The sequence below is a fragment of the Grammomys surdaster genome, unplaced genomic scaffold (genome assembly GCF_004785775.1).
Source record: "Grammomys surdaster isolate TR1022 unplaced genomic scaffold, NIH_TR_1.0 126059, whole genome shotgun sequence".
Taxonomy (NCBI): domain Eukaryota; kingdom Metazoa; phylum Chordata; class Mammalia; order Rodentia; family Muridae; genus Grammomys; species Grammomys surdaster.
This window is the reverse complement of record NW_021620869.1, coordinates 3,779,900-3,791,639: the sequence shown is the minus strand read 5'-3', so window position 1 is coordinate 3,791,639 and position 11,740 is coordinate 3,779,900. Positions and strand designations below refer to the sequence as shown.

Genomic DNA, 11,740 nt, shown 5'->3' with positions numbered 1-11,740 from the left:
GCCTGCCTGGCTGCCTGCTGCCTGCCTGCCTGCCTGGCTGCCTGGCTGCCTGGCTGCCTGCTGCCTCCCTGGCTGCCTGGCTGCCTGCTGCCTGCCTGCTGCCTGCCTGCCTGCCTGCCTGCCTGCCTGCCTGGCTTGTATTTCTTGTAGGCATGCCTCTCATCTTTCATTATTGCAGTTTCCTGGCCCCTAGTAAGGAACCTCCCCTTGTTGTTTGTAAGCTACCCTGCTCTCTAGTGCTGATGTTTTTTAGGATAGAAGGAGGAGGTGGCGTTTCTGTGTGTTCAGTGTTGTATTGATTTGTTGAGCTGTTTGGGTTCCTTGTAGAGATAATAAAAGCAATAGAGAAATTCAGAAACTATTCATGATTAAAATGTACTGGATCCCATCTAGGCTATCTTTATGAGTTTCGAAGACTGTCTTCCCTACAGCTCAATTGGTATCAGATTGTCATACTGTTAAAGGTTACAAAGAGTTTGGAAGACTTGTTTCCAATGAACAATTCCTGTGTGAAATGGACTTTTCCTGTTGTTAGAAGTGTAGGGAGTGAAGTGGAACAATGGTTTTCTGCTTGTAGGATGCTCTCACTCAGAGAGTCTCAGAAGGAGGGGAGGTGCCAATGAAGGACAATGGCTGTCTTAGTGAGAGTTTGACTGCTGGGAACAGACACCATGACAAAAGCAACTCTTATAAGGACAACATTTAATCGGGGCTGGCTTACAGGTTCAGAGGTTCAGTCTGTCATCATGAAAGTAAGAACATGGCAGCATCCAGGCAGGCATGGTGCAGGAGGATCTGAGCGTTCTACATCTTCATCTGAAGGCTGCTAGCCGAATACTGACTTCCAGGCAGCTAGGATGAGGGTCTTAAAGCCCACACCCACAGTGACACACCTACTCCAACAGGGCCACACCTTCTAATAGGGCCACACCTTCTAATAGGGCCACACCTTTAGTGCCACTCCCTGGGCTGAGCATATACAAACCATCACAGTGGCCTTGTGTGTCCTCAGGCCTGTGCTGCTCCGAAGAAGCACTTTTGATTCTAAGTTCCTCTGGACACCTGAAGGGCTAGAGAGGGGTCATGAAGCAGAACTGCCGGCTGAGACTGTTGCCATCTGTCATCCAGGCAGGGGACGGTGCTCGTTCACCCTCTCTGGTCCCCACATGTTGAATGTCCTCATCATTGTTTCCCGTGTGCCGTAACTTCCTGTTTCAAGTTAAATACTCAGATGATGACACAGTTTGTGAGACTTCAGAACTCCCTGGGGCCAGAGAAGGGTTAAAAGTACACAGGTGGCAGATCACTGAGCGCTTGAGACATGGGTGTGGAAGTCAGAGGACAACTCACAGCAGTAGGTTCTCTCCTTCCAGTATGTGGGTACCAGGGATTGAACTCAGACTGTCAGTCTCAATGACAAGGGCCTTAACCCACTGAATCATTTCACCAGTCCCAGATGGCAAATTTGACCTAAGTAGTTTCATCTAGTTTCCACTGGTTTTATAGTTCATTTGAGATTTATCTTGGTGTGCACTGCGATGAGTAGACTTCACTTTTTTTTCCCCGTATGGATTTCCAGTTCTCTTGGGGGGGAAAAGTATTCAAAAGTTCAAGATCACCCTTCTCCCTTAAGATAACTCCTTACTGTATATACTAATTTTCTACTTGCAGTTGGGTCTGTTCAAAGATGTTCTGCGAATTCCCATGGGTCGGCTGGTGCATGCACATGCTGGTGTTACATTGCTTTACAGATCTTTATAACACGCCCTCGGTATGGTGGGGCTCTTCTCTGCATCGCTGCTTTGCTTTTTGATCTCGTTTGATCTTCCAAATGAACTTTAGAACCTACATATATAGTTCCAGGGGCACTACCTAATTGTAGTGAGCTTTAGGAGTTCACGAATGGAGTTTTCATTCATAAAATCAACTTAGGGAAAATTGATGACCTGTTGAGCCTTTTCTAGTATTCAATGTATCTTTCTGCTTTCTTAGTTCTTTTGAACTTAGTTGTTAGTTTATGCTTATATGAGTCATTTTAAAAATAATTTTGCTGACATAATGACTATTGCTTTTCTGCTACATCTTTAAACTGGGCTTTTGTTTGTATCCATATGTCTATACAAAGGCTGTTATTTCACTCTGCTACTTTAGTGAATTATCCTATTGCTTGCTGTTTATTCTTTCCTTGCAGGCCTTTTTAGGTTTTGTAAGCCTTTCCTCTGAGCATAGAAAGCGGTTCATTTCTTCCTTTCCAGTCCTGCTTATCTGACTACTATCCTTTGCAATTACATTACTAGTGTGTTTAGAATCAGTGCCACAGAAGCCGGCTTTTGGAGGGGTCTGTGTTGTGCTCCCCTGCAGCAGGGACACCCCTAGTACTTCCTTGTGAAATAAGATGATGATTGTACCTGGAGAAATGTACTTTATCGTTTTAAGGCTATAGCTGTCACTAATTTTAAAGCAGGCATAATTGTGTCCAGTGGACTTTCTGGGACCCACCAGTGGTATAAATCGTGGCACAGAGGCTGCTCTTAGAGTTTAAAGCTTGAGCCTCTAGCTTGGACAGTCTCCCAGCTAGATCATCTAACTCAAACCAGCTATTTGCCCACAACCCACCATGTGGTTAGCTCTAGACCTTTCTCTGCTTCCTTCTTGTCCATCTGTCTTCCTCCCTGACTCTCTCTGAATCCCCTCCTCTCGACATTCTCTCTGCCCGGAAGTTCTGCCCTTTACTTCTTGCCCAGCTATTGTCTGTCAGATTTTTATTATAACCAATCAGCAGTGGTACAATCTCTGGTACAATTCTAGATTGCCTCTAGACATAGAGAGCTTTCTGATCTTTAAGTATCTGAGCAGGTTGCCCTCGATGGGCCATAAACATGACATTATCAGTATCCTGCTGGCATTTTGCTCTCTGGGAGGGTACAGAATTAACAATTGAAAATACAGAGACACACCTTCATACAGTGTAAACAACTATTGTCTCTTGCCATTTTTTCTTTTCTTTTTTTTTTTTAAAGATTTATTTATTTTACTTATGAATATACTGTAGCTGTCTTCAGACACACCAGAAGAGGGCATCAGATCCCATTACAGATAGTTGTGAGCCACCATGTGGTTGCTGGGACTTGAACTCAGGACCTCTGGAAGAGCAGTCAGTGCTCTTAACCACTGAGCCATCTCTCCAGCCCCCATTTTTTCATAATTAGTAGTAATCAGAATTTTCCCTTTAGATCCACTAATATAATATGTTAATGGAAATATGTTATTAGAAAGTATTGGAATTAATTTTAAATTCTTAGGGTAGTTCAAATATTGCTTTTCAAATATATGTTCAAATTTTCTTTGTAATAATTTTTTTTGGTTATTGAAGATTTTTGTTTGTTTTGTTTTTGTTTGTTTGTTTGTTTTTGTTTTTTGTTTTTTTTTTTTTGAGACAGGATTTCTCTATGTAGCCCTGGCTGTCCTGGAATTCACTCTGTAAACTAGATTGGCCTTGAACTCAAGAATCTGTCTCTAAGTGCTGCAATTAAAGGCATGTACCACCACCACGCCCAGCACTTGCTGAAAATTTTTAAGTTGAATTGGGTTATTGTATTAGTTTTATAGTGAATTTGAAAGTATTTCTTCGCTTAACTCTGAAACTGTATAGTCTTGGAATTATTTTATTTTCAAAGGTCTGAAAGACTTTCTTTTGGAATTTGTGTGCATGAATGGGTTCTGTGTTTGTACTTGTTATCTCCTTTTACTGGAAGTACTGATACTTTTAACATCATCCTTGGTATCTCTGGGAGATCCATTTCCTATCCTACTTGATACCAAACTCTGAGATCTTTAAGTCTCTTACATGCAAAAGTATAGCTTCTGCGTGTAGTTTTGGCACATACTTGTTAAAATACAAGTCTACTATTGGTGCTGTGTAACTGCTGTAATCTTTATCTAGGCAGGAAGGACAAGAAAGGGACGGTGTGTGTTCATTATAGGCAATATTTTTAACCTGTATTCCCCAAACACTGAGTCTTTGGCTACAGTAACTGCAGATAGAGAGGGCTGGCTGTGTTTGTGATCTGTGAAGTCCACAGAGACTTCCTGTGACTCCGTAATGCCTTTCTCAGGATAGCTGGGTCGTCTTTGTGTCTAGGTTTGACTTATTATAACTTATTCTTCTCTTCTTGTAGGTATGGGGCAGATGTTGATGTCAACCATCATCTGACTCCTGACACCCGGCCCCCTTTCTCAAGACGGCTAACCTCCTTGGTGGTCTGTCCTCTATACATCAGTGCTGCCTACCATAACCTTCAGTGCTTCAGGCTGCTCCTGCAGGCTGGGGCAAATCCTGACTTCAATTGCAATGGCCCTGTCAACACCCAGGAATTCTACAGGGGCTCCCCTGGGTGTGTCATGGATGCTGTCCTGCGCCATGGTTGTGAAGCAGCCTTTGTGAGCCTGCTGGTAGAGTTTGGAGCCAATCTCAACCTGGTGAAGTGGGAATCCCTGGGCCCAGAGGCAAGAGGCAGAAGAAAGATGGACCCTGAGGCCTTGCAGGTCTTTAAAGAGGCCAGAAGTAAGTGGCCTGAGCTCAGCTCTGTATTGTGGTCTGGGGTTGATTGAGCCAGTGAGATGTAGGACTAATTAAAAAAGGACAAAACAGCCCCAGAGAGATGGCCCAGCTGTTAAGAGTCACAATTGACTCTAAGTCCAAGTCTAGGAGGCCCTCCTCTGGCTTCTGCAGGCACTACATGTGTGTGGTACCCAGACATAGAGGCATATAAAACACCTGTACATATGAAAATAAATAAGTGAGTCTTAAATAACAAAACAACCCCCCAACCCCCCCAAACTTTCCAGCTAAGCACTTAATTAAAGCCCTCAGGACTGGCAGTTTTCTAGAGTGGTCATTCAGTGAGAGTGTATATGTTTCTCTGTGTAGGTGTAGGGGGTGGTGTGAGTGTGTGCATTGTTCACCTTTATTTTGAGACAGGGTTTTTCATGAACCTGAGACTTGCCAAGTAGACTTAGCTGGCTGGCAGAACTCCCGAGATCTGCTATGTGTCTCCCCCCAGTGCTGGGATTGCAGTGTGTCCTGTACTCCGGCTTTCTTTGGGAGGGTGAGGCATTATGTTTGCATGGCAAACACTTTACCATTAAACTCCCTCCCTAGCCCCAGGTGGTTATTTAGCAACTCCTGAATACCAAAAGCTGATTCCAAAACTCCATAAATGTAGATCTATGCTTTCAAAGTTCTTAGAATTATATTCTCTACCTTTTTGCTCTTAGCTAATGGTTTCTTTGTAACATTTTTCCTTTTTTTGAGACAGCATTTCTTGTATAGCTCTGGCTATTATGGCCCTTACTCTGTAGACCAGGCTGGCCCTAACTTAGAGTTCCACCTGCCTCTGCCTCCCACATGCTGGGATTAAAGGTGTGAGCCACCACCTGGCTTCTTTTATTTATTTATTTTTTCTTAATTTGCTTTTTAGGTCACTGTATCAAGTGATAGGTTGCATCATAGCATTGAACCTGTTTTTAATATGTTTTAGTTAATGTATATGGGGGAAGCATGCACATGCCATACATGACTGTAGGAGGCAGAGGATGTGGAGGAGTCAGTTCTTTCTTTCTGCCACGTGGTCCCATGGGTTAGGTCAGGTGACCAAGTGTGGGAGCAGAGCGCTCACTCTCTGAGCTGTCGTGTTGGCCCATCACGGTGTCTTCACTCATGGGTCCTTATGTTCTGTCTTCCTCATCTCTGCCTTCTTTGCTCAGCTTAGCCCCTGCCTTCCTCTTCAGGTGCATTTTAATGAACAGAGCTACAAGCCCATTTTCTAGAGTTTCTCTCTTCATTTTAAAAAATTCCATTCAAATATCAGAGGGTTGAATTATGTGATAAATCCAGTTTTTGTTAAAATGAAGTATGGAGTTTACTTGTTTGCCTGGAAGGATTTTGTCAAGGAATTAATAAGTCAGTGGCAACAGAGTTTGGAGTTTACCTGTGCTTGGATTTGCTGTCAGCGCTGTCTCAGATGCAGATTTAACCTGTGTGTCTGTCTTATTTCCTGTCTGATGCCTACCTCTCACTTCTCCCGTCTTGTCAGAGGACATAGGAATTAATAATCTGTCCTTGGTCCCTTATTTCTTACAGAACACGAATAGCAGTGTGGTTTTGTTAGCTATGTTCAAGCCAGGCCACGGAAACATGTTCCTGCATAGTTTTTCTCCAAGGTGCTGGCTGATGGCCATCCAGGTGGGAACCAGGCTGACAGAGTGAAGCTGCTTGTGGTCACATATTGTTTGTGTCACCTTCTCTTCCTGAAGCAGGGGTTTAGCTGTGTGGTCTAGATTGGCAGCAGGACCGTCAGCCTAGTCTCTGAATTCAAGTACTGTACACTTGGTACCCCCAGCCCTCTGTGACTTGCTGGGGCAGAGTAGGAGGGAAGGTCATTTGCTCTCATTTGTGGGGTCTTCCATGGGTAGCTTTTTTCTAGGACACTAAGCATTGCAGAGGGAGGAGTGGGTGTCAGATGAGCAGATGCCCTGGTTGAGATGCAGATAGCAAGCCTTCCAGTAGCTTCCAGGGCCTCCTTCACTCAGAGGTATAGGAAGGTGTTGTGATGTCAGTGCAGTCGTGTCCACTTTATGTTAGTGTAGTTGGTTTGGGGCCTACAGAGCTAGGAGAGAAGTAACCTTTCCTCTTCTCTCTCTCACACTCTCCAGGTATCCCCAGGACCTTGCTGAGTTTGTGCCGTGTGGCTGTGAGAAAAGCTCTTGGCAAATACCGACTGCATCTGGTTCCCTCGCTGCCGCTGCCAGACCCCATAAAGAAGTTTCTGCTTTATGAGTAGCATTCAGATGCAGCACTGACTGCAGTGAGGAAGCCGTTCATCTGCAGTGAAAACTGACACGGACTCTGGACTCTGGCATGCTGGGAACCATGGCCTGTGCTGACAACTTGGTCCTTGGCTGTCAGTGAAGAAGAAAGGCCACATTCTCTTGGACTGTGATTCCATCTCAGGTGCTTGGGCCATTGAACGCTCCTTGAGTCATTGTCAACTGAGAGGCGCATACAAACTTAATTTTGTTCCTCTTAAGTCTCTCTGTTTTGGATTCTTCCTGGCACTTATTACCAAAACGGCCTGTGAAATGTGTGCAGTATGGGCTGAGCCTGGTGATAGCCGCAGTGGGGAAGGCTTCTTTCTCCAGAGCTATGCACCTATTTTATGTTCCTACTTTGCAACTTATTGTTCTTTTAAGGCTTGATATCCAAACAAAAAGAGAAGCTTGTTAAGAAAAGCTGTAGGGAGCAGGAGTGTGGTTCCTGCACTTGCTAGCCTGCTTTCTTGCTAGTCTGGGGTTGTCTGTATCTGCTGCTGATGCTTGTCTGTATATGCTGCCAGGTGCACATCATGGCTGCAGAGTTCTCTCGGGAGTTGTCTTCAGTCCAGAATGGCTTCTGGGCTAATACATTGAGGTCCCAGAACAGTTTTCACAGGGCAGCACTTGCTCTGCCAAGGGTTTTCTGATGTCTCACCCTGGGGATCTTCAGACCTTTAGGAGACTCACCTGGAACTAACCAGTAAGTGACTGCCTACATTCAGACCAGGGACCATCCTAATAGCACTCACTGCCAGTCCTCACAAGATAAGACGACACAGGGTGCTCTCTTCAGATTCTCCCAGACAGGAAGTGGGAAATGTCTTGCTCACTTGCGTGGTTCCAGGCTACAGCTTCTTGGTGTCCACCAGATAGGACATCTGGGTGTTGGGTGACTGTTTCTCCTACTTTCTGGCCCTATGCCTTTGTGGGTGCTCCTAGAGGTCTTTCTCTGTCCTGCCCAAGGTTGCTGGTGGGTGAGAGAGAAGAGCTTATTGCAGGTGTGCTTAGCTCTTGAGGTGTGAGAGTTATGAGCAGGTGAGGCAGGGACCACGGCCTTGAGCATCCTTAGCTTGTTCCTGTTTCAGTGAAATCACCTTTTGTCTTTGTGAAGCCTGTTAAGATATTGTGTGGATCTGTGATGATTATAGACTTGAGAATGTTTACGGACAAACAGATACTAAATCTGTTTAGATTTTTGGCTATAAAAGGAATTTAACTTGTAATACTTTGCTATTGTACCATTTTGTGTTTTAGCTGACCGGTCAGGCAGTGGTGGCCTTTGTATTCTGTGGATGGAGTTCCAAACCCCACCCTAGTATCTCAGGAAGGCCCTGTGCAGCAACACCAAGCTGGTCCAAATGTACTACATGAGTTTTGATGGGCCTTGCCCAGGCCTGGAGAGTGAGTACTGTATCTAGGGCAGGAATGAGCTGGGCTAGAACCTGTCCCCGGTCTCCCCACAGCTGTTCTGAGTGGCCCCAGCCATAGCTCTTCACTTGGACTTGAGGAGCTTATTCCGTTCTAGGTTTTTCAGAATCTCAGCACTGCAGGCTTCTTCTGCTTGTTCAAAACTTCCAGCTGGCAACTCTGAATGTGACACAGCATTGGCACTGACTGAGGACATTTTCCCTTGTCTCCAGTAGTGTTCTGAAAGTGCTTCATGTCATTGCTGTCAAGGATGAGGTGCAGGTTAGGAAAGAGTAGCTGTGAGCACCCCAGGTTCATGAGAGAGGCACCATGGGAAGTGGATGTGACCTCGGTGAGGATTGACCCTCTACTTAGCAGACTTCTGAGCAGTGGTTACCTGTGTCCTCCCTAGCATCGAGATGTGGTAGGCCTGGTCCAAATGTATCCCATGAGCTTTGATGGCTGAGCTGGGCCTAGCAGAAGTCCTCAGTGGCCTGAAGGCTGTCCCAGCTCGTCTAAGGAGTGTCTGTGTGATTGTTGCTGTTACTGGGACAGCGACTTGATTTGAATGAAGGCTTGTGCATCCAATCTTGGCCAGGCAGGTTGGAACCAATGCTGACTCCTCAGAGTTTATCTTTGCACTATTGGGCTTTTAGACATATGTCCAGAAACATACCAATGCAATGCCATACATTTCGTAGCTATTTTATTTGTGATGTCTGCCTATCTATCTATCTATCTACCTATCTATCTACCTATTTATTTATTTATTTATTTATTTATACTCTTCCTCCATAAGAGGCCTGGTCCAAATGTATCCCATGAGTTTTGATGGCTGAGCTGGGCCTAGCAGAAGAGCTTAGAGGCCTGAAGGCTGTCCCAGCTCGTCGAAGGTAGAGAGTATTGTCTTGTTTTGACAGTAGGTAAACTGAGGCAAAAATACTGGTAAAGTAGGTAATTAGTAATGTTCAGATGTTGACCAGTACTGTTGAGGACCGTCATTTCAAAGTTTCCCCTTTTCTCTTTCATGAATGATTTCTTAGATTAAAAATTTCCTGAAAGAAAATGTACTGACAGTGGGCCTGAGCAGGGGGACATTATGCCTGAGGGCTGCCCTGCCCTGCTCAGCCAGTTCCTGGGGCAGCGGAGGCTGCATGGCAGATAGGAAGAGCTTCTGTGGATGCTGGTGAAGGCCTGTGAAGAGCTGACACCTGCTGGCACTTTGTTTGGGAGTGGTCTTGGTCATGAGGGAACTGCTTCTTAGTGGAAGTGCGCTTAGGTGGTCCCAGTGCTGAGAGCCCACAGTCTGGAGATGTGGGATTGACCTTGTAGGGCAGTTGGATCATCTTGGCACACAATGCAGCACCAGCAGAGAGCCAAGAGTAAGCTTGTAATATTGGAGGAAATCAAATTTCCTCAGCTGAATGGATTGTCTTTTATATTTCAGTCATGTCCTTCCTGACAAATAACAGAAGGCATGCTTGAAAGGGATGGTATGGGGCTATGGCTTTGCATGTAAAACACTCCTGATTGCAGCCTGCCTGGTGGTGAAAGGCACTGTGGCTTTCCCGCTGCCTGGGGTCTGAGCCTAGCCTGGAGGGTTACTGTGTGCAGCCTGAGAAGTCTAGCCATGCTTTGGTGGACCTCTACCACCCCAGATCCATGAGGTCGTCCACAGAGAGTCAGTGTGGCCTTTTTGGTAAGGCTTGCTTGCCCCTCACTCAGGCTTTGGGAACCAGTGGTACTTAGGACACTGGTGATGTCACCAGTGGTGGTCTGCTGGTACCTTTGTCTCCTTGGTGCCTGCGCACCAGGCACTTGGAGACTAACCCTGACCTGCAGGGGTCTAATGACTTTCTGTCAGCACACAGCGATTCCTGGAAGTGCCTCTTGACTTGGGGGCTCCTTTCTTTTTCTCGCTTATTATCGCCACATTGCTCTCCTTCCCATAGTTCCTTGGTGTGCAATAAAGTAGTAGGCACATGTGTATAACTGGTTAGGGAGTCTCAGTCATCCCGGGAGGGTCCCATGGACGGGCACCCGCAAGCTCTGAGCTGCGCAGTGACACTCCAGCCTGACAGAGGATGGTGAGCTGAGGAGAGCACGGGAGAACTGCTGTAGCCAGAACAGGCACCCGGCACTGTGTCAGCCATGCATGGAACTCTTCTGTACTGGGGATCGAACCCGATCCTGTGCCTATGAGGCAAGCACTCTACCACTGAGCTGTATCTTTATTTCTTAGCTAAGCCAAACAACAGAAGGATGTTTGTAAATCTCATTTGAGATTGGCATTTATGAACCTAGCTGTCTTGCAATGGGACAGTTTACTTCTGACATCTTGCCAGCAGTGCCCTGCTGTCTCCTTCAGTGTCTGTACAGCGTCCACTACTTCTGTTGGTGTAGGGCATGAGTAGTGTACCATGCACTGGGGACTGTGTGCTTGTGCTGAAGACATGCTCACTGCAACCCTCTGTTTCCTGTTTGAGGATGAATGAGTGCTGTTTGCAGTGGCCAGGACCGACTGTTTTTGCCCTTGTGCCTAGTTAAGAGATTTCAAAAGTACAATGACATTTTTATACATTCTTATAATAAATGCTTTATTGCCCTCTGATTTCCTTCCCACATGCCTTAATTTTGTGGCCTGTGTCTCATTGGATGGAAGCTTCCTCTGTGTATAGTCTGTTATTTACATTAGTTCATTCATTCATTCATTCATTCATTGTGTGTGACGTGTGTGTCCCCTTGTACCTGCATTCCCATGTAAGCTATGGTGTGGGTGTGGAGATCAGAGGACAATGTTTGGGAGTTGGTTCTCTCCTTCTACCATATGGGTTCCAGGGATTTAACTCAGGTAGTCACATGGTAGAAAGTGCCTTTGCCCTCCACGCCATCTCACTGTCTCCACGTGCGGCTGTGTGCACAGCTAAGTGGGAGGGACTGGCTCCTGGATAGTTTCCTATGGCTGGAGATAAAGTTCTAAAACAGGAGACAATAGCTATTCAGTGGATCTTGGGGCTGCAGGGAGCCCCAAGATCTATATTTTTGCCCAGGATTAAACTATTTAGTGTTGCCTGGTTCATCTAGTGGCTGTGGTTCCAGGACTGAAGAGAGTTGCTTCTCACAGCTTTCCATCTAGTAACATTACACAGCACTCGGTGGTGTGGGCACATGAGGGACACTGCCATTTGTGCCTCATGTGATATGTGACTTATTTTGCCAGTTGAGAGTAAAATCTGGCAATTTGGGATAAGCCTGGAGTGACTGAACTGAATAAAGGTATTTCTTCATCTTGAGCATCTGGCTCCCTAGCTCTGTGCTCTGTGTCTCTTCTGCTTCAGCGGTTGCTTCCATTCCTTACTCATGGTGTATTACTGAAAGGAAGAAAGGTGTCCTTAGCCCCTCCCATCATTGGTGTGGCAGGCTGCCTGTCCATCACTCTCCATCTCCATCTCCCATGCAG

The 11,740-nt window shown here is 45.8% G+C and overlaps 1 protein-coding gene across 1 annotated transcript in view; it reads left to right on the top strand.

Moving 5' to 3' along the window:
• Window positions 1-10,891, top strand: part of Asb1 (ankyrin repeat and SOCS box containing 1) — a 19,564-nt gene extending 8,673 nt beyond the window's left edge. Inside the window, exons 4-5 of the mRNA XM_028755361.1 lie at window positions 4,179-4,564; window positions 6,715-10,891. Of these exons, the coding sequence (XP_028611194.1) occupies window positions 4,179-4,564; window positions 6,715-6,842 (514 nt within the window). The 3' untranslated portion in view covers window positions 6,843-10,891. The remainder of the gene's footprint in view (window positions 1-4,178; window positions 4,565-6,714) is intronic.
• Window positions 10,892-11,740: the final 849 nt, after the last annotated feature.